Genomic DNA, 27,086 nt, shown 5'->3' with positions numbered 1-27,086 from the left:
AGTGAAGTAGGAGCTTCAGCATTCACTGGAGAGAAGAAATCACAGAAGCACCATTTGAGGGAATTGCCCAAAAGAGCAGACTTCAGCCTGGCCAACTGCAATCTGCACCCAGCTCCAGAGATAATAGCTAAGTTCAAACGTTTAAAAATCTAATAATAAAATACCAAAGTGCAAGAGTTGTCTTTTCACAATGTGCCACAATGCATCATCCATCGTGAGACTACTCGGTTTCCAACCTAGATAGGAAACACTGTCTAATGTATAGGGAATGTTTGGGGTAGCGAGAGCATGTCCCCAAAGGAGAGGAGAGTTCAATTCTGTTAGGACCACAAACTGAAAAAATCCAACCACTCCTCTGGCAAAGCTGAGTTAATATTTGTGAGTTTTGTTTTTAAAAACACAGACACAAATACACACACACACACTCACACACACACACACACACACACACACACCACCTCAAGTTGACCTTGGAATATTTTTCTACCTAGGACATACCCATATGTTTTTGTTACTAAATCATCATCCTCACTCTGGTCAGTCAGCCGGGCTCCACATTACCTAGCCCTGTGAATTTAAATTCGAAGAAGACCATTGTGTTGAGGGGTGGGGTGGGCCGCTGAGGGGGGCAGGCAAGAATAGTCCATCACACTGTGTCAGCTATGGCTTCCCTAGCGATTGGTAGCTTTCATTACCAGACTTGTCAGGTGTACGCATGCAGCTAGAGTGGGCAAACTGTTGGAAATGGGTTGTTTCAAAAGCATGCACTCGATTACCAACTTATCATGCCTTCTTAATTTAGATTCCCCAATCTGTAATGCCCGCGAGTCTAAAGCTGTCCTATAAGCATCATAAGTAAAGCTTCTTACTTTAGGGTAAAAAATCACTCCTTTGAATTTATAATCGCTCCTTCAAACCCATCTAAGAAAACTAAGTGCTTGCTCCTTCCCTACAGATCAGATAAATCAGTTATCAAAGTGATACAAAGAACTGGGGGGAACCATCGCATGCTTCAAAAACACTTAGCAAGACCAAGAAACAACTCATCCACTGCCAAGAGGACACATATTCATTTCCACCCAAAAGCCACCACTGGAGAGTCCTTTCCTTTGTGTATGGCACACAGTGTGGGCTGTGAGTATGCTTAACATTTTAATTTGTAAATGCTAATGGCAAGTGTGTTTCTGCACTGCTACGGTATCCAGCACCTTATCATTCTCAACTGGAAGCAAATGAGTAAATACCCACTTTGTGTTATGTGCATTTGACCCAGGTAATGTTCTTTATTCTCTCATTTGGCAGAAGCAATTTCACCAACCCCAACAATTAAAAGTCTGTAGCTTTGCCCAGCATTTTGGATCTTAATTCATATACCCAGCTTGTTCATGTCCACCTCCAAATCATTACAGAATGCTAACGCAGTCTCTGTAATGTGTCAGTTCTCAAATTAACTTGTTGCTTTACCCAGAATTATTATTTTCTGTCTCTTCTACTTTAAGTAACCTAAGACTATAGATATCATGAGGCGAAAACATTCTGTTTCTTTCGGGTATTTTTTGTTTAAGTACCTTTGCAAAAAAGGAAAGTAAGTAGTGGCCAAGATACAATCACAGATCTCATGAAAAGTGGAACAGAAATTATGCTCTAAATATGTACAATTTTAGCTTAACTAGTGTTCTGCAAAATGTCTGGCTAAATGTCTTCTTTCTCCTTAATAATTTTTAAACGCATCTAGAAGCCCAGACGTGCAAAGTAAGCTAGAACTTTGAGGCATTTTTCCAGTTCATGTGGATCTCCCCCAGAAGTCTTTTGTGTGAAATGTCCACAGAGCTGAAGAAAAAGCAATGTTTGGGCTCAAATTACACAGTTTCCTCAATTCTCCACTTTGTTTTATTAGCACAAACCTGACAGTACATTTCCTGACTCTAAATGTAAGAGCATGCAGACAAAAATCACGGAATTAAAATGCTTTTCAGAATGTCTCCTTTGCTTACATTAGTCCCATAACCTTGCAACTCTCCTAGATTAAATGCCATTTAAAGCCAAACCTGGACTTTTGAAAGCCAGTTTTAAAGAAAAACTCATGGCTGGAAGCTGGTTCACTTGGAGTAGAGTTAGAAAGAATAAGGTGCCTCTCCCCTTCTTCCAGGGCAACATTAGAGCTTCAGGTAATGTGCTCCTTCCTAACAGGCTCGGTGACACAGTCACAGGTGCGTTGAACTACTGAACCGTGTGGAAGCCAGCTTCTCACTTCCAGTCACTCATGGCTTCCCTTTCTTAGTCATGCTCTCTAAATATCCTTGGGAAAATTGTTAGCAACAAACTAATTCCTCAGGACCAGTCAGGATTTGCCCTTCACTATTTTAGGAAGTTTTCCAGATATCTTTTATCCTCTACCACAATGAAGTTCAGTCTCTATTGGCAGTATCTAAAAACCTCTGAGGCGGAAACCTGGTGCTCTATTAAAACTTTTCTTCAACTGTGTTAAGTAATATTGTGCTAAAAAGTTTCAAACCCACAGTTACCTCTAACCCATGGCTATTTTGTATCTTCTCTTCCCTAACAAGCCTTTCGTTCAAGGATAAACCCAAAACCTTTCTACAGCCATAGGAGGTACCAAGAATTAAAGTATCCATTAAATATCAAATAGAGTAAAAGAGATCCTAAACGCCTTGACTAAACCTCCAGGAACTCGAGTTTTATTTCGAAGTAAAAGCATGTATTACGTTGAAAAACATTCATTATTTAATAGATACTATCTCAGAATGCATTTTATTTTCTTAACTTTTCCCCAAAAAATTACAACCTGAATGGTAGCTTTTATGCATCTTATTACATGACCTTAATATTTTTAAAAGTGTTTTTGCTTTCACAGCCAATTCTGTTTTCCTATATAAATTTCACTGAGAGAAATGGACGAATCTTTTACTGAACTGTTTCTTTCAGGGCCATTTCACAGACATGGGTGGGTGGGAGATGAGAAAGTCATTGTCCTCATACTTAAAACCGTGCGTCATGAAACGAATTCACTCTTCATCGTGAATCTGCACAGAAAGGTTTGTTCCTTTGGCAAGTTTGGATGAGCTGATTTGCTTTTGAAACAGCTACATTTTACTCAGGACCGGCTAAGGCGAGTCACTGCGCCCCCTGCTGTCAAGTCCCTAGTGCGACTCCCGAGCACTTCCAAAGTTTATTTTGTTCAGTAAACCGTGTCATATAAAATTAACAACCAACAAAATTAGCTTATATGTTTCAACTGTAAAAGTCCAAAACAAAATAAAGCTAGTTTTAGTGGCGTTAGAAATCTCTAGTTTGGCTTCTTCTCTTTGGCTGAACCAAGGTCCTTTTATCTAAAGCCCAGTGCACAAACATATAGCTTAATGTGACTAGTGTTCTTCCTTTTATTTCTTTCTCTATGGCAACCAATATGCTCTGCTCAGAAATGTTCCCCATCAAGGAAACAAATGATCTTCAGGGAGCAGCTCTATATGGCATCTGGTCCAAAGGAGCACAGAGAGTTAACCCCAGTCAAAAGCGAGGCTGCCAAGCACGTAAACAAGGAGTGGAAAACTGGCGATTCTTACCCCCCTCCCCAACTGAAACCTCTTCCTCCCTCCTTACAAACCATTTCATTGATTTGGCATCAACTGTTGCCAAAGAAATTACAAATTTTAAATTGCAAGGTGTTCTGGATACAAAAGTGCAATAAAATTCCAGACATTTGAGTCTACCCCCTCATCACCCAGACGCGGCTTCCTTTAAAAAGAACAAAACCAAGCTTTGAGAATCCTCTCCAGCCTATTTCTCGAAGGTAAGGTGCTCACACGGGCTTGGACTTGGCCTAGCTATTTCCTCCAGCCACATTTATCTAATGAACTGCACCTTCAATTTTTACAAAACCGAGGGACAGTTAGTAAGGAGGGGGGCAAGGCCGGTTGTCAAATACGGAAAACAAAGTAAAATCTAGTTTGCGTTGCTCAAGCTCCAGTCTCTTTTAAGAATAAAATGTAGGATGTCCTGGTTAGTTTTGATTGATCACCCTCTTTCTGATGGGCTTTCACTGCCAAGCTGGGCGGCTGCAACTAACCGGGGTTCCCAGAAAGGACAGGAATCAGGGGTGCAGAGACTTCCTGCCTCTTCTTTCCTCCCTGCTTCCTGCATCTCCAGCTCTCTGCCCTCCCTTTGCCAAGCCCCCCCCATTCCATCCCCCTGATCCCAGCAGGAATCCCCTCACCCCGATCCCAGGCAAGCACACACAGTTCATTCACCACATCAGCACTAGCTACAGAAAGGGAGTTTCTTCCCTCTGGTCTTGATTTTTTTTCAATTCCCCAAACAAGAAATATTTGTAATACTGTGTGCTTTTTAATCACTGCTTTTCTAGGGCCTTTTCCCTCTCACAATCAACAATTAAATTTAATAGCATTCCCCTTCCCACCCCAACCCCCACTCCCAAAAAGTGCCTTTCTGTGGGAGCTTTGGAGTGAGTCCATCTTTTTATGTAATATTTTAGCAGGGCTGTTTTGTTTTGTTTTGTTTTGTTTTACTCTCCCCCCAACACACTTTCCCTCCCTTCCTTCAAAACGGTTGCTCTGTGAACTCTCTCTTGTCCCAAGCAATGAAAATAAGCTCGCAAACCTAAAAGACCATACATAAACCGGGAAAAGGGGGGGGGGAGAGAAAGCAGGGAAAGAAAATAAAAAAACACTTACCGAGCAAAATTCCGGGGTTAGACTTTAAAATAAAGATGTTTTATTATTTTTTTAATAAGGTGACTGGAGGGGGGGAAGGCATATTCTCAACTCCCCAGAACCGATGCATCCTTAGCCTTCCCTTTACACTGACTCCTCTAAGCCCAGCTCTCCACTAGTCTATTATTTTCACCAAAATATATGAAAATGTATGCAAATGAAAATCAGCACTAACTGTTCTCCCCTTGTTATATACTTTGGATTTTTTTTCCAGACAAAACAATCACACTCGCAAAGGGAGGGGGCGGATGGGGTGGGGCTGGGGGGAGGCTGGGGAGCGACTGGAGAACTAAGTAGGAGGAAAGGGGGGTACGCAGGGGACAGACCTCGGAACAGAAGTGCATTTCTCTTACCGAGGAGCACAGGGTTTTGGGGGGCTTCCCATTCGCGCACACACACCCTCCTTGAAAAGAAAGAAAGTGGATCTGTTTGCAGAGGCGCTATCACGTTTCATCAGGCCACCTGAGACTGCTTTTGAAAGCGTGTACTGTGAAATTCATAGCAGTAATTTAGACAAAATCCTCACTGTATATTAATGAAAGACGGCCCCATGGCTCTGTTCCTATCCTCCCCATTCAGTGTAAACAAAACCACGAGACTCTCTCGGTTTTTGAGCCGGATCCAAGCAAAATCGGCAGGAAAGGAAAACACGGGGTGCGGGCACAGACTATTCAAACGTCTGCACCTGGAGATCTTAGATTTATTCAATGAAATCTGTGTTCCATCTTTTATATATACATATACGCATACATAAATATGAAAAGGAACCTTAGGGGGACCCAGAGGAAAACATCCGTGCTATTTGGGGTTTGGTTACCGCTGCCTTTCATATCTATGCCTTAGCAATAATGGTTTTGTTAAAACCTACCTACGATGATCTCTCTCCCCCGGCAAGCAGGAGCTGGACAAGATTCTACATAAATTCTACGCGTCTACTGTTAATCCGGAGATCACGCAAAAGCTGCGTAACTGCGGCTGGGCTCTCTGGCTTTAACTGAGTTCACCTAACTGCTCCCAGCAGATAGGGAGGGAAGATATTCCTGGGGAGGGAAGGGCAGCCCGGTTCACATTTTAATCGAAGCACAGCGGCGGCTCCGCATCCACGTCCAGGGCCGCGGCTCCGGCGCACGCCGCTGGAGCTGGGGGCTGCCGGTCGCAAGATCAGGCTAAGGCGGCGAACACAGGGCGGGCACACCGCAGCCGGGGTGCGGGGTTCAAGCACACGCACACTCATTAGGAACGATGTATTTATTGAATGTCCGAGTTGGGTTAGTTCATTGGAAATCCCAGAGGAGGGTTCAATTTGCCCTTGTTTTCGTTGCCACTTTCTCTTTTTCCTTGGTTCGCTGAGGTTCCTCAGTGCAGCGTTTCCGCTTGGCCGCGTCCCCCACCCCCGCCTCTCCCGCCTACCCCGCGCACTCCCCCGCCCGTCCCCCTTAACTCTTTCAGCCGGGCTGGGGCTGAGAAAACATTTGTCGCCGCCAGCCTCCTCTACTACGCCAACCCAATGGAGACAGAAAAGAAAGAAAAAGCACACCGTGCCTAAGAATAGAGAACAAGCAAACCCCACCACTAATAACCACACTGAAAAAAAATATATATGCGCTCGCGCGCACACACACACACACACACACACACACACACACACACACACAGAGAATGAACGGTGGAGGGCGCGGCGTGTGGATCCCGGGTCTTCAGGCCGGCTCCTGCTTGAACGGGAATTCCTAAAGCCACTGCGGTGGAATACACTTACGATGTATGTATGGGAAAAGGTCGGCCTGATTGCTTTTCAAATACATCGCCTGCCTCCGCTGACCCGCACCCTCCAAACTCACAAGGGCACGCACTCTACTTGCCTGAATCCCCGAGGAGGGAGGAGGGAGAGGAGGAAGGCGGGGGAGCGAGGCAGAGGGGGGTGGGGGAGCGCAGCCGCGGCAGCTAGCGGTCCGTCTCGCACGCGCGGGCACCGCGCCGGTCCGGGGCTGCAGGTTTCCCAGATGATGGCATCCGAGAACTTAAACAAAGGGGGCCGCCGCCGGAGCGCAGCGGCTGCGGAAAGTTGCGGTGGCGGATTTCCAAGGAGCGTGGCCACGACCCGAGCTCTTGGCGCGGCGAGCAACCCCCTTCCCACCCTCGCCGAGACAGAGATGGGGGCCTGCTGGTGAAGGAAAAAGGAAACTTTGAAACCACTGGGGACACATCTGTCTATAGGTATTAGCGTGGATGGTGCATCCTTGCCGCGCGCTTTACAAATCTCTGAGATGGAGAGGTGGGGAGGGCGGCGACACCACGCAGTCCTAGGTAGAGTGGGTAGGTTACTATTTTTCATGATTTTTTTCCCTCTTCGTTTTCCTTCTGATTCTCACCACCCACCCACCCCCAACTTCTTCCGTCACTCCCTACCTTTTCTCTCCCCTTTCCTTCCCTCCTCCCAGACCTCTAAGCGAACGCCCAGAACCACCGAGGGGACGCCGACGACTCAGCCGGACACTAAGAGTTAAGATGCGGCGAAGGGGGTGGCGGGGGAGGGGCAGGGAGGAGAAAGTGGAGAGGGGGAGGGAGCCTGGGGGACGACAGATTTCCAGCATCTACGATGCTCTGCCTAAATTAAAAAGCAACCAATCGGAACGGCCGGAAGGGGGGCCTCGCGTCCTGAGCCAGTCATTCCGGGCCTGCCAATCACCCAGCGGGTAGCCAATCAGCGGGGGCCCTGGCGCTCGACTTCCTTGTATTTGGGAAAGTGTGGTGGTGGGTGCGCGCTCGCGGCGGAGGGTAAACATTCGACAGTCCCCGCTCTGAGAGGGAGGGACGGAGAGCGAACTGTCAGATCCAAGCGCGAGCGAGCCGGCGGGCGGGCGAGAGGAGAGAGAGGGAGGGAGAGGGAAAGTGAGAGAGGAAGAGAGCGCGAACGAGGGCTGAGAGCGAGCTCCCGCGGCAACTCCGCTCCGGCAGGGCCCGCGCCAGCGCCGTCCGCGCGCCCTACGAGCCGCGCAACGTACCCACTGGAGTTGGTTGTGTATCCAGGATCCCCTATATGCACACACACCCCTCCATCTCCACCAATGCACTCTTCTTCCTCCTCCTCCTCCTCCTCCAGACAACTGCTGGGAAAAAAATAAAACACCAACCCCAACCTTCAGCAACAAGGTAACAGAGCCATTCGACCTCATTTTTCTCCTGTTCCATTTTTTTTCCTTGTTATATGTGTTTCCTCATTTCTGCCCAAAAGGAAAGATGTCGCCTCAGACTGTGACTGTTGCGAGGAGAATGAAAAAGGACTCTTGTTTCAGAGGTAACCAAGAGCTCCGGCAATAGCAACTTCAGAGAAATGCACCGTCGCAAGAAGTTTTCCTAGGACACAACAAAACTTGAAGGGACCGGACGGGGACAGCAGGAGCCAGCATCACCACGCCTTCAAGGACGGGAAAAGTTTTACGACTCCGAGGGACAACGCGTAAAATGTGTTCCTGAGGACAAGGACAGCGGCCAGGGGAAGGAGCGGGCGGCTGCGGGCTGTCCCCAGTTTGGTTCCGGAAGCGAGGGACGGCTTCTTTCTTTGTTGTCTCCCGTGAGATCGCCGCTTAGCAGGTGGAGCGAGCCCCGCGCCCGGGCCGGTCCGCGCCTGCCCGCCGGGACCTCAGGAGGAGCGGGACCCGACGCTCCGGCCCCGAGCCCCACTGGAGCGAGCCGAACGCGCCGGGGCTGGGGGGCGGCCACGACCCCCCCTGAAGGGGGTGGCCACGGAGCGCGCCCCGAGAAGCGAGCCCCCCTCCCCAGAGTGCTGCGGCTGCGGCCGCGGCTGCTGACCGAGGCCGGCCGGCGACCCCTGCGCCCTGCCGAGTGGCCTTGCAGCTGCTGCCGGGGCCGCGGCGGCGGCGGCGGCGGCGGCGGCGGCGGAGGCGCAGGGCCGACAGGGGCCCGGGGCGGGGGAGTGGGGGGAGGGGCGGGGGGCCGCGGCGGCGGCGGCGGCGGCGGTGGTGGCGGCGGTGGGGTGGCGGGAGCGGAGCGGCATGGCCACGGCGGCTTCTAACCCCTACCTGCCGGGGAACGGCCTGCTGGCGGCCGGCTCCATCGTCCACTCGGACGCGGCGGGCGCCGGCGGCGGCGGCGGCGGCGGCGGCGGAGGCGGCGGCGGCGCGGGGGGCGGCGGCGGCGGCATGCAGCCCGGCAGCGCCGCCGTGACCTCGGGCGCCTACCGAGGGGACCCGTCCTCCGTCAAGATGGTGCAGAGCGACTTCATGCAGGGGGCCATGGCCGCCAGCAACGGCGGCCATATGCTCAGCCACGCGCACCAGTGGGTCACGGCCCTGCCGCACGCCGCCGCTGCTGCCGCCGCCGCCGCCGCCGCCGCCGTGGAAGCGAGCTCGCCGTGGTCCGGCAGCGCCGTGGGCATGGCCGGCAGCCCCCAGCAGCCGCCGCCGCCGCCGCCGCAGGGCCCCGACGTGAAGAGCGGCGCCGGGCGCGACGAGCTGCACGCGGGGACCGCGCTGCACCACCGCGGGCCGCCGCACCTCGGGCCGCCGCCGCCGCCGCACCAGGGCCACCCCGGGGGCTGGGGCGCCGCCGCCGCCGCCGCTGCCGCCGCCGCTGCCGCCGCCGCCGCCGCGCACCTCCCGTCCATGGCCGCGGGCCAGCAGCCGCCGCCGCAGAGCCTGCTGTACTCGCAGCCCGGGGGCTTCACGGTGAACGGCATGCTGAGCGCACCCCCGGGGCCCGGCGGAGGCGGCGGCGGCGCTGCCGGCGGTGCCCAGAGCCTTGTGCACCCGGGGCTGGTGCGCGGGGACACGCCCGAGCTGGCCGAACACCACCACCACCACCACCACCACGCGCACGCGCACCCGCCGCACCCGCACCACGCGCAGGGCCCCCCGCACCACGGCGGCGGCGCGGGGCCAGGGCTCAACAGCCACGACGCGCACTCGGACGAGGACACGCCGACGTCGGACGACCTGGAGCAGTTCGCCAAGCAGTTCAAGCAGCGGCGCATCAAGCTGGGCTTCACGCAGGCCGACGTGGGGCTGGCGCTTGGCACGCTGTATGGCAACGTGTTCTCGCAGACCACCATCTGCCGCTTCGAGGCCCTACAGCTGAGCTTCAAGAACATGTGCAAGCTCAAGCCGCTGCTGAACAAGTGGCTGGAGGAAGCGGACTCGAGCACCGGCAGCCCCACGAGCATCGACAAGATCGCGGCGCAGGGCCGCAAGCGCAAGAAGCGGACCTCCATTGAGGTGAGCGTCAAGGGCGCGCTCGAGAGCCACTTCCTCAAGTGCCCCAAGCCCTCCGCGCAGGAGATCACCAACCTGGCCGACAGCCTGCAGCTCGAGAAGGAGGTGGTGCGGGTCTGGTTCTGCAACCGGCGCCAAAAGGAAAAGCGCATGACGCCGCCTGGGATCCAACAGCAGACGCCGGACGACGTGTACTCGCAGGTGGGCGCCGTGAGCGCCGACACGCCGCCGCCGCACCACGGGCTGCAGACTAGCGTGCAGTGAGGGCTGGGGCGCCGCGACGAGAGGGCCGCCGCCGCTTTTTCCGCTGCCGCTGTCACCACCGCCACCGTCCCCGCAGCCCAAAGACCGGCATGCAGGCCCTTGGAGGAAAAAAAAGAGAAAGAGAGACGGGCCGAGGAGACATTTTTTGAAACCCAAGGAAGGAGGGGCAAAACAAACAAGCATAATAAATACCCAGACGGTTTTAGATACATATATAACAAACAAAACCGGAAGAGAAAAAGGGGGCGATCGCGAGATCTCGTTTATACTGTGGTGGTGTTTCGTTTTTGGTTCTTGTTTTTGTTTTTGAAAGAAGGGTGAAGATGCCCAGCGCACCAAACCTGCACTCGGGAGGTCTTTCCCACCTTCACAAGTCCCACAAGGCGAAGGTGGACAGCACCTGGCACCTGCCTCGTCCTCTCCTCTGAAAAAAGCGCCCCTCCCTCCAAAGGGCTGCCTAAAGTGACCCACCGGAACTTTCTTTCCTGGGAGCCACCTGAAAGAAAGCACAGGCACCGGGTTTAATCAGGGATGACTCTGTGCTCCGGAACCCTGTTCTTCTTGGCCATATTAAAGTCATTTGGGGACAAACTATGAAATGGGAAGGAGAAAAAAAGGTACAGTTTCCAGCAAAAACCATATTCACAGCTTCTGAAATTAACAAACTGAAGAGCAAAGCCAAAAGAAAAAACATGTTTTCTCCAAATAACCTTGGAAATAATAGCATCACAAAAGAGCAGAAGGATGAGCAAGGGGAAGGGGACATCCGCCCATCCGCCGAGCAGTGAGAGATGCCGGGCCGAGCCAGGGCGCTGGCCGGCGAACTGGGCACGGAGCGAGGCCCGGCCACCAACCCCGGCTGCAACGGCTGTCACTCGGTTGGCGATGCCTAAAGATTCCACCGCTAATATTTTTTTTATTAATATTTTTAATTTTTTATTTCTGGACTGACTCAGATAAAGGGATTTAGAAAGACTGAGCACCAGCCGCTGCACTTCTTGGACTTCGCTCCTCAATCTGTTGCCAACTTTGATTGAATGGGTGCTGTGGATGTGATTATATAATACTGCCATTTCCAAGCAGTGTTTTTGGTAGGTTTTAATAAACAGACTTTTCAAAAGACGGCAATATAGAATTGTTAGATCCGTTGTTGATCTAAAAATATTTGCTTTATATTTTCATTAAATGACTTCTTTTAATATTTTATTCAGAATACTTATGAACTGCTGCAAAACGGTAATTTATTTTTCCCCAGATCTTGTATTACGTGTTTTTTTCAGACGAGCACAAATCAAAATGAAATGAAAATATGGACAGTTGTTAGGTAATAAGGGTATCTTTTGATGTGATCATTTGATTGTAATTTAATTTGAGTAGTGATTCCGTAAGAGCTGATCGAGAAAATAAATTTGTTAGAATGAAATAGTCTGTGTCTGATGCATAAACACTGTGTGGGAAGAAAAGAATTCTTTAGAAAATATTTTTTTACTAATGCAAATCCTTAAGTGGTAGTGCTGAGAAAGTGAAGTCGAGCCTTCTCCACCTAAGGTGTATTTGGAAATCTAGAGTAAAGGACAGACGTGCCAGAAACCGCTAGTACTTTAACTTAGTAGTCACTTCTTGGTAAACTGTAAATTTCGCAATATTTTTCTCTCCCTTAATTTTAGTGGGTGTTTTTAGTGTTTTTAGGGGAGATTGTCTAAATACTGGTACTTTTCTTGGGGATACCTGTGTCCTTTACCATCTTTATCAGAAGATTGGGCTACGTCACCAGTAAAAATGTGCCAACTCCTTATTAATAGTTAATACAGAGCCCCCCCCCAAAGTTTAGCCTTTTTATCTTCTCGTCCCCCACCATATTGCTATGTCTCTTTCCTCTTTTTCTGAAGGCTAATAATTGTGAAGAATAGCTTACAAGTCTATAAAATATTTTATATCGATTACTTCCCATTAATAACTATATGTAATTAAGTTTAAATTATTAAGCTGTTTTTGGTTTTTTTGTTTTGTTTGCTTTTCCTGTAATTAAGAATGTAGTTCTAAAATCCTGAATATGGTCCACACTGCATAACCCTCTGTGATTACCAGCTCAGACATAAGATTCTACATTTCTGTGTTCTGGTCTTTCCCTAGTGTGATTCTGTAATTTCTTTAATGGTGCTGGGGGTTTTAGTTTTTTGGATCACTCCTTAGATACACCCTACAGAGTGGTCACATTTATCATGTTAATGTATCAATATTTACAATGTGGGAAAATGGAAGTGTGATGCCTCAGGTTGTGAGTACTGAAGACGCGAAAGTCTCTGCTTCGTTGGGTCCTTTCATATTGTACTTTTAAAAAAGTATTTTGGGGTGATAAAGCAGTGATTTTTATAGATTAATTTCTCCCTAACCTCATTTAGCTGTCATTCACTTTTTGCCTTCTTCTCTCATCTCCACTTCCTCTCCCTATGATATCGATGCAGGGGTTAAAAACCCCGGAAAACTGTGAGAGCAACAAGGAACGGTTATTTCTTCCAGACAGACCCTGTGTCACTTTCATAAATCAAGCCCAGCCAGATGGCCGTGTATTGGGTTGCATTATTTTAAACACCAAATCGTACTAAAAATCACAATCATTTTGATTTGTGAAATCTGAAAAAGGCCATATTTATTAAACAGAGAGAAGAAAAAAATGAAAACAAGAAACCACAATTTACTTTTCTGGGCTTTCTTGTTTCCCTATTTCTCTTGCTGTTGTAATCACTCTGCCCAGCAAATTTACAACCTGGAGTGGGGGGTAGGGTGGGGACAAACTTCATCATTTTTTGAAGGTCTACAGGGGCAAGCAAAGAAGGCCTTATTGGAAAGCTGAGGATTGGGTGTGGTGTTTTTTTTTATATGGTGGATACTACTGGCATGTGAGGTGAACTCCTGTTTTCCCTACAGGAATAGTAGTGGTTGATTAGACAGAGAATGGGTCTATTTAAAATTTTAGGAGCTATTTGCTTACTTGATTTGGCTGATGACAAAAGAGCTACCATTAGATTTCGCACTGTTTTCTATTAAAAAGAAACCTTTGCTGATTACTTTGGAAGAAGCCCTGGCTTAGGGGTAACAGAGTAACTTTTAATTGGGGAATCTGGAAAAGCAAGACCATTTTATTTCATTATTTTGCATTTTTAAAAGTGAGCTAATGCTTGCACTCCATATTTTTTAAAATCAACGCTTTGAATGTATTTACAAAATTAAATTCATGGTTAAAAACAAAAGAGAGCAGATACAACTGAGAGGTTTTGTGCTAAGGCTGATACTGTTACACACGTAAATAATGAAAATATTGTTATATATCACCAGATCTTTTTAATGAATTTGGTCATTGTGTTCCTTTGCAGAGCAAGTGTCTTGTGCTTCGTAAAGTGCCCATTTGTTTCCTCCATTTCCATCCACCCCCTCCTCCCGTTCCAACCCAAAGGAAAGTGACAAAGTTCTGTTCCATCAATCTGGCTAATCCCAAACTAGGCCCATTTATAGTTTGTAGTCGGTCCCCTGTGGCTCCTGATCCGTTGTCCAAGCCACAGTCATCCCATTCACCCAACAGTCTTCCCCTGCAAGTCTGGGCGATAAATCATTCAAGGTGTATTTAAAATAGTCACTTTGCTGTTGTTGCTCTGCCTTTTATTTTTCTTTTTTAAGTACTTAGCCAAGGACTACTTCTTTGTTCCAAAACAGAACTGTTCATTATCGATCGTAGGGAGTCCCCCTGCTTCCCTGTAGCCTCCAGTGTGTGCTCATTTCCATGCTCATGATCTGTTTTGTATGAATGGTTTTCAACCTTCAGAGAATAATTGGTTCTAATATTAAATGCAGTATATACGATTGATAGTTTTATCGATAAGTGTACTATTTTAAATAATTTTAACAATTAAATTTGTTTTTTAAATTATATATTTGTAAAGTATTTATCCTGTTGGAAGCAACAATATACTGTTGTATTTATTCGTTTATTTTTGTAATAAATGATCAACCTCTTCAAGCTAAATCAAAAATGACACTTTTATATATTTATACAAAATGCATTTTAAGAGATGGGCATATTTGCACCAATTTGTATGTAAATAGAGTAAGATCCATCAATAACGTGTAGCTTTCAGAACTAAATTGAAGGAAGAGACATTCTCTCCACATGGAGTTTAGTTTGCCCAAGTTCCAGGGTAATTAATCACACTCTAAAATGGATGCAACAAGTATTGGCACTGGATGCAGGCTTGAAATTAATTATTTAGGAGGTGGACTGGTTTTTTTCAAGGCAGAAGGGTAGAAATTAAAGAATTCTTTCATGAAATGCACGTGGCTGACTGGACCGATTAGAACAGATGCTATGTATCAGTGATAAAACTTAATACCTGGCTGTGTTCAGACTTCTATCCTGGGGAAGGGTGTTGAAAGAGAGTTCAGACTTTGAGGTTATCAGTGACCAAGAAACAAGGTGACGTAGAAAAAAGAGTTGTGTTATGTTGTTTGTGTGTGTTTTTTTTAAAAAATATAGTCCTCTTAAAATGGCTGTGAGTGAAGAACCTCTTTCTCCTAGTCCTGTTCCTGACAGCATAAGCAATCAGTACAGGTGGTGATGTTGTTTGTAAGAGTGATATGTACGAAGTGTGGGGACCACCTGTCCAACTCTCCAAGTTCTGTAGGCCTCTTGATCATCTCAGTTCCTCAGGCGGCTGGTCTGAGGGCCTGAAGGTCACCCACGTGACCTCCCGGCCGCGGAGCCCCACCATGGGCTTGATCTAGATTTCAATAAGGAAATCAGAGGGCTCTGGGTTTGCCTCCTGAACTTTCCAGTCTGGGAGAGGAAATCGTGCGGAGGCTGGAAGAGATGGATGGGGGCGGGGGCAGCGGAGATAGCAAGAGGGGTACTTGTGTAATCAGATTCTTTGATTTTGTTAGCCTGGCTCATGGCCTATTAATTAGATTACTCTTTCATTCTTGATTTCACATCCGTGTTTGTTCCTGTATCCTAAAATGTGGGCGCGAGCGTGGCGAGCAGGAGCCTATGATGTCACTGCCGGCCAGCGGCGGCCTCCTGGCCTTCTGGAGGTCTGTGGGCTGAGTTCTTTATGAGCCGGGTCTTCCTCAAGGAAGAGCCGGCTCTGGAAGTGACCTCAGAGGGGTCTGGGCAACTGGCCTTCTTGCAGTGACACGATGTGTGAGCCTGTGTGTGTGTGTGTGTGTGTGTGTGCGCGCGCGCGCGCGCGCGCGCTCGCCTGCGTGTGCAGGTGAGGGGAGGGGGCAGCAGAAAGTCGCAGCCTGGTCTCTCAAACCCTAGGGACGCAGAGGGCTTGTTCAGGTGCAGGGCCTGCCTCACATGGAAATGGGAGATCAGAGGAGCGGAAAGGAGGGTGGTTCTAGGGACCTGGGGCAACGGCCGCCAGAAGCCCAGCTTCTGTCGGGACTCAGGGCAGGGCCCGGCGGCGAGGAGGGGAGGTGGCGGGCGCGGTGGGTTGGCCCGATCCCTGCTTGGCCTGGCCAGGCCTTAACAGCTGGCCAGTCCCACAAGTTGTTTTCCTCGTGGCGACCATTCAGGAAAACGCAGGATCCTTTCTCAAAGATTTAAATTTCGCGGATGAATTACCATACAGCGGTTGCTTAGCAACTAAATTCAAGCGGGGCTAAGAATATGCAAGCTTTTTGTATTCTCATTAATAAAAATGCCACTCTGACACAGCAACCCGACTTTGGATCACTGCAACTTCTGTAAAAGCTGTAGGAGAATACAAACCGATCCTGCCATTTAATTACAGATCAAAATGGCTTGAAACGCGATGTTTTGTTCATCTATCTTCCTAAAAGCGATGTAAAAATAACGGCTTTTCAAGAGCAGTAGTAAATTTTTTTTTAATAGAGTTGTCTGTCGGGGTTACTGATAATTGTCCGATGAAACCTTTTTAAACACAGGTGGAAATGTCCCTTTTCAGCAACATTTCTCCTCTTCCCCCTCAGTACACTATTCTCTGAGCCTGTTCTGGTTCCCAGCCTAATAATAACAATTACGATTATTCTGGAAATACTCTGGCCTTGGGAGCCCTAGAGACTAAAAGGGTTCCCGGTTGGCAGAACAATCGACGAAGCCGGTGGCTGCAGATAATCTAAAAAATTGAGGACCGACAGAATAGAAAGTTGTGAAAGTTTTCTTGGAAGGTTGGGGGAGTTGCTGAGCTTCGGTGGACTCAGGTTCCAGAGGTTCTGGCGCTCACCCTTTGAACGCAGCTGGGAAGTAAAGGCAGAAATCCCTGTCGACCTCTGCTCGACGCTGGCGGATTTTGCGTCCTGGGATCCAGCCTCCTCTACCAGGGACCTCAGTTGCCGCCTCCCTCTCCTCGGACCGTGGAGATCAGAAGGGCTGAGTACAGGGCCTGGTGCCCGACTCTCTCTGAGCTCCACCTCCTCGCTACCCCAGCCCTGGAGTCCTGGAGCAAAAGTCAAGACGGAGCTGGGTCCTCTGAGTCTTCAAAGACTGTGACCCAGCCTAGACACCGGAGCCTGGGATTTCCATAAGGGGGGCAATCTGAGTCTAGCCCCAAGGGTGCAGCGCAGGGAAGAGGTGGTGCTGGTTCAGAATGTGCCCGAATGTGGGGGTGGAGGGGGGAGCAGGGGTCAACCAGGACTGGCCTCGCGTGCGTGTGGGTCGCATTGTTTAGAAATGCGCCGAGGTTTCGGAAACTGGCCTATGGAGCCGGGGCAGGGCGGGAGGAGGCCGGCGGCTTTGTGAAGTTTCGGCCGCATGCTCTGCGCGCCGTAGCAATCCGGAGGGAGATCTTGGGGAGCCCGAGGCACCTGGCCCGCGCACCTCTGCTGACCGCCGACGGGGAACTCCAGCGTCCCGCGAACGCTAGGGTGGCAGGCAGTGCTCGGCCGCGTCACGTTCACCTCCCGCTCCCGGTCCCCGCCCAGGGACTGCGGGCCCTGGGCGTGCGCAGCGATGCTGAGCCGGTGGTGGGCAAGCGCGGGCGGCAGGGAAGGCAAGGGTGCCAGGCGGCAGGTCGGTGCCCAGTCCAAGCGCTGAGAAGATCGCGCTACGGCTTCGCTTTTGAAGCTGCAAAAGGAGGCCGTGGTCAGCTTTAGAAAGATCCACGGGTAAAACTGAAACTTTCCAGACTGATTCCAGTAACATTGCCAGGGAGCCTCCCCCCTTCGCTCACACTTTGGCAAAAGTGAGAACTTTAGACGTTCAGCCTGGAAGGGGAAGAACGATGAAACCCCCTCCCCCGCCCCAACTGATTCCATTTAACTCGATTTCCTTCTAGTGAGTACCAAAAAAAAAAAAAAAAGAAAAGAAAAGTGGAAATCAAGCCATAAGTTGAGTATTTGTTGTATTAAGTGCTCCAGAGGCATCCAAGTTCGTTTTTTTGGTAAAACGGACATAATAAACAGGAAGCCATTTATTTACAAATATAATTGTCCTAGACTAGCCGCATTCCATGTACGTAATTCATTAATGGAATTTGTTCCTTTTCCTCCCTTTGGAAAGAGGAATTTTAGCTTTTAAACATAGCTGGGTCTTGGGGGAGGGAAAGGGAGAGTGGTTAATTTACCTGTTCCTAGAAAAAGGAGCAAGGGTGTCTGGCCAATTCCTGTCTGTGGGGATGTTAAACAGTATAAAATAACCATTTACAAGACGTGGAGAGGTTTGGGGTGTTTTTTTTTTTTTCTTTTTCACTCTTCAGAAAAAAAGTTTGTTGGTCATGGTTGCAGTCACCAGAGTTGGCCGACAGAAATGCGCTGGTAATATAGCCTTAGTTGGTGTGTGTGTGTATTGTGTGGTATGTGTATGTGTGTGTTTGTGTGTGTGTTTGTACATGGGAACAGAACTTACATTTAAATAACTTGAGCTGGCTGGGACTATACCAGAATTTTATCTGTAAAACTCACTTAGTTGCCATAGTTTTAGAAACGTCTGTGGAAATGTGCCTGCTGCCCTCCCTCCTTTCTGAGAGGGCTTCCTAGTTACCAGTATAAGCCAGTATCACTTACCTGGAGAATCTAAGTCTAGTCTTTTTTAATTCTGGAAGCTTTCTCTAAGTGAAACCCCTTCCCCTGTAAGTTAGTAGAGAAGAGGAGAGGGGCGTTGTTTGGGAGAGAGCTGTCCAGGGGAAGGCAGAACCAGGTGTGAATCTCTAGGTGACCCGTGGAGTCCTAAGTAAACATCAGAAGCACAGGACACACCTGAAGTATGTCTCAGGCTTTGTGAGTTCCCAGTACAGGGCATATTTACGAAGGACAGAAAGAATGGTAACTGCTGCCCACATTTCATTGCTGTAGCTACAAAATAACAGGAAGGACACTGAGAGGAAAGCAAAAACATCTTTTTAATACAAAAACAAAAGGACAATGGATGTTCTGATGAAGAGCTTCCTGGGAAATCACACGTTAGTTCTGTCCTTCAGGACTGCCTCTCCGCAGAAGGCAAGCCCATTTAGCCGGCTGGAGCATTGCACACTGAAATAGAATAGATATTCATTTTCAAAGAGCTCACCTTGTGCCAGCACTAAAATAAAAGATGCCAAAACCTGCCACTGTCAGTCTACCCAAGTTCAGACAGGGCTGCTTCGTCGAGGTGGGAGTAGGGGCCAGACAGGTTTGTTCCACTCAGACCGTTTAAGAATCTCCAGTGGAGAATCTATTTTTGAATCATATTTCCAAGGTTGAAAACCCTCCAGCAGAGCCTAAAAAATATTTTTTAATTAAATAGGACTAATCAGAAAGTATAGTATCACCCAGAAACTACCAAAATGAAAAGAAAGGTGTTACTAGCTTGGTCTCGAGTATCTGTAACTTACAATAGGGGAAAACCGATCCATGAACAAAATAACATCTACAAACTATTTTTAATGAACATTTTTGGGGAGAAATCTTTAAAACATTCTCAGGCAATCCTATTGGTTATACTTTGCACTCCTCGATGATTTCTTCCAAACAGGGCTTTAAAAATGTTTCAAACCTGAGAAATGTCTTTAACTCTCCCAAGAACTATTTAATAGTTGTCAGGGATGTTTGTAACAAGAGAGGGATGCTAAGCGAGTAAGTAGCCTTGAATCCAGTGAGGTCTGGGGCAGTGGAAGTAGTGGGTTCTCAAAGGCCCAGGCTGCCTGCACCTAAAATGGGCTTTCTGCTTCTCAGTGAGAAGGGGCCAGAGGAGATCAGCACCACTTACCTAGGTACCTGACCCCACAGGCTTTCCCCTATTTATCAAAGAGGAAGAAATGGAAGTGAGGGGAGAGAGACGAAAAGATGGGTCAGTTACCTATCCCCTTTGTTCCTGGGCCTTGAGCTGGGGCTTCAAGGAGGGAAGTAAAACGCCCCAGGGAATGAAGCCTTCACCTCCTTTTGCATCACACTGACACCCCACCTCCACCCCACCCGGGTCAGAAAACGTTGTGCTGGCTGATTTGGAGCAAAATGGTAACTTGAGGACTCCCTGTGTGTGTTACATAACATACAGAGCCTTCTGCAGGGAGGCGCTCACATTTGATTTTTCTCCTAATGACTATGTGCAGGGAGAATGGCCCAGAAAGAAGGAGTGAAGAGAAATTAAATAAAAAGAAAAAACTATGGGGAACTGTGTAGCCATATGTGATGATGCATGTCAGCTTTTGTGCATGAAAACACTCCTTTCTTGCAACCCTCCTGTGCGCCAGAGCATCCTCCGTTAAACACCTTGCCTAGGGCTGCACTTTGATTTAAGAGGAGTCAAACCTAAATGGGGACTGGGAGTGTGCAATATAGCCCCCGAAAAGTGGGACCTGGTTGCCCTGTATCGAGTAGGAGCCAAGTGAGTTCAGAGCTGTGTTATCCTCACCCTGCTCTTTTTGTCAGAATCCCCAGATCCTTACTGTGGGAGGGCAGGTTACCCCCTACCCATGCGCCCTGTTATGCCCACCCAGTCACCCTTGCTGGTGGCCAGAGAGCCAGCAGCAGGAGTCCGCCGCTGCAGCAGCCGGAGGTCACATTTAGAAAGCCTTTTCTTCGAAGAGAACCTGCCCCAAAGGTGAAGGCGGTGCAAACTGTGTTCATTTGCCCCAAGCACGAAGGGGAGATGGTAACAAAGAGAGAAGTATTTTGCAGGAGGGGATCTGAGCAGGGCAGTTCATTAGGGCAGATCCCGGGCACCAGACCCTCTCCGCAGTGGGGATTGAAGGAGGAAACGGGAGGGTGGTGGAGAGGCCCGAGAGCGGGAGCTGCTGAGGGCTTGCAGGCTGACAGAGCTGTAACAAAGGATTCGTGCAAAAGTAGTACCAAAGCTCTTTAAAGGATCACACCTTACAGGCCTGTTCCCAGCTCCCGGGGATAAAGTCCGTTGACTGTTTCCCTGGACTCCGTAGACTTGCCCCGGCTGTCAATGGTGCAGGGCTCGCTGGCAGGCCTCTCAGCCTCGGCCCCTGTGCTCCTGCGGCCGCCGCGGGCTTGGGTGCATGGCTGCGCCTGAGTCCATGGCCTGGTCTGTTCTTCAGGCAGCTGCCCGGTGAGGCGGTGGTCTTTTGGGGCAGCATACTTGCCCCTGTGGTTGGCCGGGAGGAAAGGTCGGGGGCTGCAGTCTGGGCCTGGAGATGGAGGCCCAGAAGCATGCCACAGGCCTCCCTGCTGGGCGAGAGGAAGCGCATTGGGGATGGCGGGGTCTGTCACCATGATTTTTGCAAGGAAAGCAAGCAGGACACTGTGGAAAGGATGCCCCCAGGATGCGCTGTTGGGGCGCTCACAGTGGCTACATAGGCATTTCCTCCGCCCCCGCTGAGCTCTTGGAGGACCTCAGTTCCTCTGGCCCCTCTACCCCACGGGCGGGGAAGCCTGGCGGTGACCCAGCATCTGAGTGCAGCCGTGGCCTCCTGTCGGTGGGTAGGAATTGCACTGTGACACCTGAGGACAGGAAGAATCGAGACCCAGACAGGGGAGTGCGTGGGTGGTGAGGGGCCACACCATAATGACCCATGACTTCGCCCTGATGCCCCAATAGGTTCCCCCAAGGCTCTGGTGCAGCTCCCACCTCCCTCTCCGGGTTCATAGGAGAGGTATTTCTCTGGGAACCTAGGGCCCAGGAGTGGGGCTCAGTGCAGGCCTTCAGGAAGTGAGAAGCTCAGGGTCTTCCAGTTCAGGACTAGGAGTAGGTGGAGGAATCCATCAGGCAGAGGTGTCCCTCCACTGGTGACAAACCGGATGAAGAGGACAAAACTTTGGGATGGGGTAGAAGTGGGTATAAAATCTGCTCAGTGACTAAATGCTCTACTTCACAGTGTCCCTTTTCTTTAACTCTGCCCAGGTCAAGCCCCTCAGAGTTGCTGCAGACCCAGGCATCCACCTGTCTGCACCCACCCTGCCAGGCCTTCTAGCCCCCTCACCACCCGCCTCTCCAGTTGCCCAGAGCAGACAGTCTGCCAAAGCTGGTGCAAGCCCTCAGGCCAGGCCTGCAGTGCCCTCTGCAACTCCCGCCACCGTTGCTGGCCTGGCCTGGCCGGGGCTGGGCTGGGGCTGCCACCTCACAAATGGACCCTTCGGTGGGGCCTGCTCAGAAATTCCAGCCAGCCAGCCCAGCATGGCAGAGAGGGCTGGAGGCCTTGAGTGACACAAGCGCCTACCCCTGGCTACATACAAGTGCAAATGAGATGCATGCTGGCTGATCAGTCCACTGTATTTTATGCAACTTAATGTGTCTATGTCTTGTCAACTCTACTTGTCAGGAAGAATAGCAAAAAATTTTAAAAAGAGTTTTTTGTGTGTGTGATTTCCAACTGCAATTGCATCCAGGGAGATGGGGTGAGAGTGGGGACAGGACGGCTCGCTGACACAAACAACAGTTTATAAACCCTCCTAAAATGCGAACTTAAGCCACAAAGAAGAAACGAAAAAGAGGTGGGGGTGGGCTGTGGTTGCTGACAAGAAACCTTGACAAAACTAGGTGGATTCTGGCTGGGAAAAGTTTAAAGCCATAACACATTTTTTTTAAGAAACAAAATTCATTTGTATTTACTTGGGTGCAGGGGACAGATCAAACTCCGTCTCCCAGCTGACCTGACATGTTGAACAATGTGCTGTAGGGCTGCTTGGTGGGGTGGGGGGGTCTCAGGAAGTTCACCAGGAGGAAAGAGGTTTTCTGACACCATGTAGGCCCTATCTGGGTTAGGGTGCTGGCTCTCCTCTTTCTTTATATGTCAATTTCCAAACAAATTGTAAGTGCAGGAAACTGGCCTCCAACTCTCACCAGATCAGGTTTCCTCAGAAAGCAAGTCTCTCAGACCTAGGTGGTGATGCCTGCCTTAGTAAGGTAAGGGGTGGGGTGGAGGGGAGTGGTGGAAGGTCTGAAGGACCAAAAGGCTTCTGGTGTTCTGCCCTAGGCCACCTCCCTAGGTTCACAGTGCACTTTGGTAGAGCTCTGGTGTTTCAGCTCAGAGCCTGAAAACTGCCCCAGGACAGCCAAAGAGGACCACAGGGCCAGCTCCACCCTCCACCCCTGCCCCTCCTCACAGGTATTTGCTGTTCTGGGCTTGTCTGCCGCTGACCCAAGAAAAGGGAACAGTGGATTTTCTCAGCCTAGTTCCCAAGCCCTGCCCCTGTCCCCCATGCCAGGCTTAGTGGTAGGCAGAGCCAAAGTGCTGGGAGTTTGCTGAGCTGTGTGTCAGCCTCTGGTCCTCTCTTTCATGGGGTTCTCAGAGTTTGCAGGGCATTTGTTCTCAGGGTGCCTCTGGGTTCTTAGGGACAGCAGGGAATTTGCTGCTGACATCCGAAGCTGTCCAGTTCATACTATCTGCCTCTGGGGTTGGCTGCCCACTCGAAGAAGCTCTAGTAGCTTTCTGGTCAGGACTCAGGGTCTTACGTAGGTTGCTAACAGGCAAAGAGGCTTGTACCTAGGGGAGCCACTGAATACCCCAGGGAGAATACCCCAGGCCCATTTTACTCAGGTAAGGTTTTTCACGTGAGGATACCGTGTTACCTGTGCCATCCTGTTACCTGTGGAGGATTCCTTCTCTGCGGTATTCCTTACATGAGGTGTGAAATGCCCTCACTGCTGAGCAATTAACTCTAACAAAATATTATGGGGGAGGGGGTCATGTGCTTCACATCAACAGAAGGGGCCACTTAGCACTCTAAAACTACCCAAACTTTTACACTGCTTAGCAGAGACGTTTGTTTGTCCCAAGCAGCTCAGGTTTCTGCCATGCAGCCTGGGCATTTCCATACCAGCCTGGTGAATACATCAGAACCAGATGTGTGCTGCTGCTGCTGCTGCTGCTGCTGCTGCTGCCGCCGCTGCGGGCGTCCACCCAGGAGCTGAGGTTCTGGGGAGATGTCCCCCACAAAACAGACTTGAAATTCATTGCCCTAACTTACCCAGTGTCCTGACAGGCCAGTATGAAGGGCTGAACTATGGGGCACTGAGCAGAGGTGACCTACACCCAGATGAATTGCCGGGTCCTCCAACTGCTGGGGCCCTTCGCCGCCTGCTTCATGTTGGCTGACCAGAGCTCCTTCCTGCAAGCTGCCCTCTCCTCTCTTCTTGCTATGGACTCCCAGCAGTGATTCATCCCCTCTCTTCCTCCCTGCTTCCTCCTCCCATCCCAGCAGTGAGCATGGATTTCCATTTGGGATAAGAAGGTTGTTAATAAAGAAGCAGTGCAGGGTGGCAAACCATCTTCACTAATAAATAAACCCAGCCACAGGAGCCTTTACACCAACGGACTATATTCACTAACCTTTTCTTTTCAGTCACTCATCCAGTGGCCAAAACCATTTTAACCCATAAGCAAACAAGACATTTAAAAGTGTAGACCAAGTTCCTACTTCTCCTTTGCTCCCCTGAGTTGACCATGCCTCACTGCCTCGCCGCCCAGCTGTCCCGATATCCACACCCCAACTGAAGACTTAAAACACTTCCTTAGAATCTTCTGAGGTTTTCAGCATTAACAGACTACTTGGAGAGAGAAGGAACCCTCCCCACCCCAATTCTGCATCCAAACCAAATACGTTGTAACCACCACCATTAATTACACTTTGCATACTTGACACGCCAGCAATGTAGATTCCATTATTTACCAGAAGTAGCAATAAACTTTACTGGAAGAAATAAACTGAACACTGACTATGGGATACCTACTGGAAAACTCTCTGAAAACTTCATCTTCTTACCTCCTTTATTGGGGTGGTGTGCTATAAAAATCTTGGGTAGCAGAATTTTAAAACAGCTCGATGACCTTAAGTAGTGTTGGAGTGCTCAACTCCAATCATTACTAATAAAGTCATTAATAGTCACAATTGGTATTTAATTGTTTGATGTGATTGTGGATTTATTCCTGACCCAATTTAGTTTCAGGGGGAAGTACAGGTGGTTCAGAATCAGTAAAGGGAAGGCATTTGCAGGCAACTTTTTCACCAGAAGGGGAAGTACTTTTGTTATATTTGCAGACATGTGTCTCACACATTTTTTTTCCTGTTTTTTGTAAACTATCTAAGAATAAACATTACAGATCTGGGTTTTAATTTATCCAGATGGGCTCATACAGTACCTAGGTTTTTTTTTTTTTTTAATATGCTGTAGAATTGAGGACACATGGCTGCTGTTCACACGGAAAGCAGAAAAGAAAGTCAATGTGAAAGCAGAAAGAACTGAATCGCTAGTGGAATCGGGTATCTGAGCAAGTCCACTTTATTCCTTCGCAGGAAGAGGGTGAGCCGTTGCGAGACAAAGTTTCCCCGGGTCTTTAAAGAGGGACACCGCGAATCGGGCCAGACCTTCCCACCTGCGGCCGCTCTGACTCTGGGTGGTGCGACCTCTCGGCCCCGATCAACCCCCGCCCCCCGCCCAACACACAGACTCCTCTGTGCTGGGGGTCCGCGTTCCTTCCAGCCTGGCACCGCTTTTCGGAACCTACCAGAGAACTTCCTCTGCCAGGGTGCCGTCCGCCTCTCGCCTTCGCCCGCCCTCTCCTCGTCCCCTGCTGCTCCTGCCGGTTCCCCGCGTTCTGGACTCACCCGGCGCGGTCCTTCCACTCCACACCCGGACAGGAAACCAGCTTCGGTCGGGGCACCATTTGAAACTGCCGTTTATCAATATCGCCGAAGCCAAGAGCGCACACTTCAGGCTCTGAGCTCGGGAGCCTGCTTCCTGCAGAAAACCGGGGATCGGGGGAGGGCGGTTAGAAATCCTCAGGCCAACCACGACTCCAGCTTTCTTATGGAAATGACCGCCAAGGCCGCTCTCCCGGAGCCCGGCTCCCGGACCTCGGTCCTGCCAGCCCCTGGTTGTCCCTGGCCCGGCGGGTGTCGCAGCGCTCGCTCTGAGCCGGGACCGCCGCGCGCGGGGACGGGGCCGGTGGGCTCCCCTCCGCCCGCGCGCCGGGCCGCGCTCGGTATTAAATATTCATAGAGACCGCTACTTTCTTAAAGGAGAATCTACCGCGCGGGAAAGTTCACAGCCAAGGGGACGCACAAAGGAAGGTCTCCGTTCCTGCATATTCCCGAGGTTGGGGAGATGCAGCCCCTCTCCGCTCAGTGTCCGCTCGGACTGACATTAAGGAGAGTCCTAGAGGAAGGAATCATCTTAGCCTTAAGTGACTTTTCTTGGAGGATGTGGAAGGAGCGATGGACTTGGCGGAGGAGAGAAAGCTTGCCCCCCCCAATCCCTAAATAGTTATTTTCAAACCAGCTCTCGCATCTTACACCCTAGGGTCTCCAGGGGCTTTTTGGTTTTTATAAAGGAGACTGTCCGACATCCCTCAGGCTCCACAGGCATTGGTGGCAGCAAGAAAGTTGGCCCTGTGTTGTTGGAACCCACGCACGCCCTAAGTTGAGTAATCCTTACCCTAAACAACAGTTTCATTTGAACGATTAAAACAACAACCACACCTTCACCTGTCCCCGTCTCTCAAAAAGTGAGCCCTGTTTGTGGCGGCAAGTCAGGGCGGGAAAGGGGGCTGCAATGAGCGCGTTATCGAGGCTCCTGTCGGTGCCCCAGTTCTCGCCTCGGCGCGCCCCTGAGCCCTCACTCCCGCGCCCAGAGGCCCTGCGGTCACCGGCAGCCGGAGTCAGCTTCCCCAGTCCGCAGCCAGCGCCCGGCTCCTCCCCGGGGAGCGCGGCCAGGGCCCCCGGCGCGAGCAGAAGTGGGAAGAGGGAGGGCAAAGGCGAGAGTTCTGGGCTGGCCGAGCGGAGGCCCGCCAGGGAGTGCGTCCCCGCCGGGGCCCGGCCGACCCGTGACGGGGCCACGCATGGTGCCAGGGTTGACGCCGCGCCCTGACAGTCACACACACTCACACTCACACCCGCGGTTCTTTTTGTTCAGGGCCAGGCGCACTTTCACAAGTGGTTAGAAAGTCTTGGGCGCCATCTAACGGGAGCAGCACAAAGTTGATGACGGGTGGAGTTTAGGACCGAAGAGGCGCGGGGACCAGCGTGGGGGGCCCTCTCCCCTACCCTCTTCGCACTCCGGGGCTCGTCACCCCCTTCACCCCAACACACAAAACACACACACGTTTGGGAACTCAGGAGTCCCCCGAAGCCCGTCTTCCCAGGGGCCGGGAAGCAGCGCCCTTGCCAGCCTGGAACCGTCCCTTGCACCCCTGTCCTCTCCTCCCTTCCGCGTAACCCCAGGCCACCGAAGAGGAAGAATAGTCTTGCACCTGCCTTCATAGGGCCCTGATGTCATTCAAGCTCTGTCTTGTTCCTTTTGGCCTGTGATGGAAAGTCCCAAGTAGCGCCAGGTGGTCGTACTTGTTTTCCAAAAGGAACAGCTACCTAATGAAGAGGTCTTCCAGAGGGATGGGGAAAGGAGGTGAAAAAAGATAATGGTGGAGAAACAGGAGAAGGGCCCAACTGGAAG

The 27,086-nt window shown here is 50.3% G+C and overlaps 2 protein-coding genes and 1 long non-coding RNA gene across 4 annotated transcripts; 2 read left to right on the top strand and 1 right to left on the bottom strand.

Annotated features, from left to right (window-relative positions):
• Positions 1-6,520: 6,520 nt before the first annotated feature.
• LOC117032972 (uncharacterized) lies at positions 6,521-8,609 on the top strand. Of its 2 annotated transcripts, none has more exons than XR_004424818.1 (3): positions 6,521-6,965; positions 7,190-7,250; positions 7,852-8,609. It is a non-coding gene; the product is annotated as an uncharacterized LOC117032972 (long non-coding RNA). The 2 variants fall into 2 exon arrangements; XR_004424819.1 differs by having other exon boundaries at positions 6,521-7,064.
• A 155-nt stretch (positions 8,610-8,764) lies between these two features.
• POU3F3 (POU class 3 homeobox 3) lies at positions 8,765-10,385 on the top strand. Its single transcript, XM_033124763.1, has one exon. The coding sequence runs from the start codon at positions 8,765-8,767 to the stop codon at positions 10,241-10,243; it is 1,479 nt and encodes a 492-aa protein (XP_032980654.1). The 3' UTR covers positions 10,244-10,385.
• A 5,374-nt stretch (positions 10,386-15,759) lies between these two features.
• Positions 15,760-25,339, bottom strand: LOC117032971 (uncharacterized). Its single transcript, XM_033124764.1, has 3 exons — positions 25,244-25,339; positions 20,550-21,139; positions 15,760-17,321 (listed from the first exon to the last, which is right to left on the bottom strand). Exons 2-3 carry the CDS (start codon positions 20,909-20,911, stop codon positions 16,883-16,885), a joined length of 801 nt encoding a protein of 266 aa, XP_032980655.1. The 5' UTR covers positions 20,912-21,139; positions 25,244-25,339; the 3' UTR covers positions 15,760-16,882.
• Positions 25,340-27,086: the final 1,747 nt, after the last annotated feature.

The sequence above is a fragment of the Rhinolophus ferrumequinum genome, chromosome 13, assembly GCF_004115265.2.
Source record: "Rhinolophus ferrumequinum isolate MPI-CBG mRhiFer1 chromosome 13, mRhiFer1_v1.p, whole genome shotgun sequence".
NCBI lineage: Eukaryota > Metazoa > Chordata > Mammalia > Chiroptera > Rhinolophidae > Rhinolophus > Rhinolophus ferrumequinum.
The sequence above is the reverse complement of the archived record's forward strand: the minus strand, read 5'-3'. Positions and strand labels throughout refer to the sequence as shown.

Coding starts and splice junctions, on each gene's coding strand:
- POU3F3 (XM_033124763.1), top strand. CDS start 8,765: ATGGCCACGGCGGCTTCTAACCCCTACCTGCCGGGGAACGGCCTGCTG.
- LOC117032971 (XM_033124764.1), bottom strand. CDS start 20,911: ATGGTGACAGACCCCGCCATCCCCAATGCGCTTCCTCTCGCCCAGCAG. Junction 17,322..20,549: donor CGGGAGCTGGGAACAGGCCT/GTAAGGTGTGAT, acceptor CTCCTTTTGCAG/CTTCAAAAGCGAAGCCGTAG.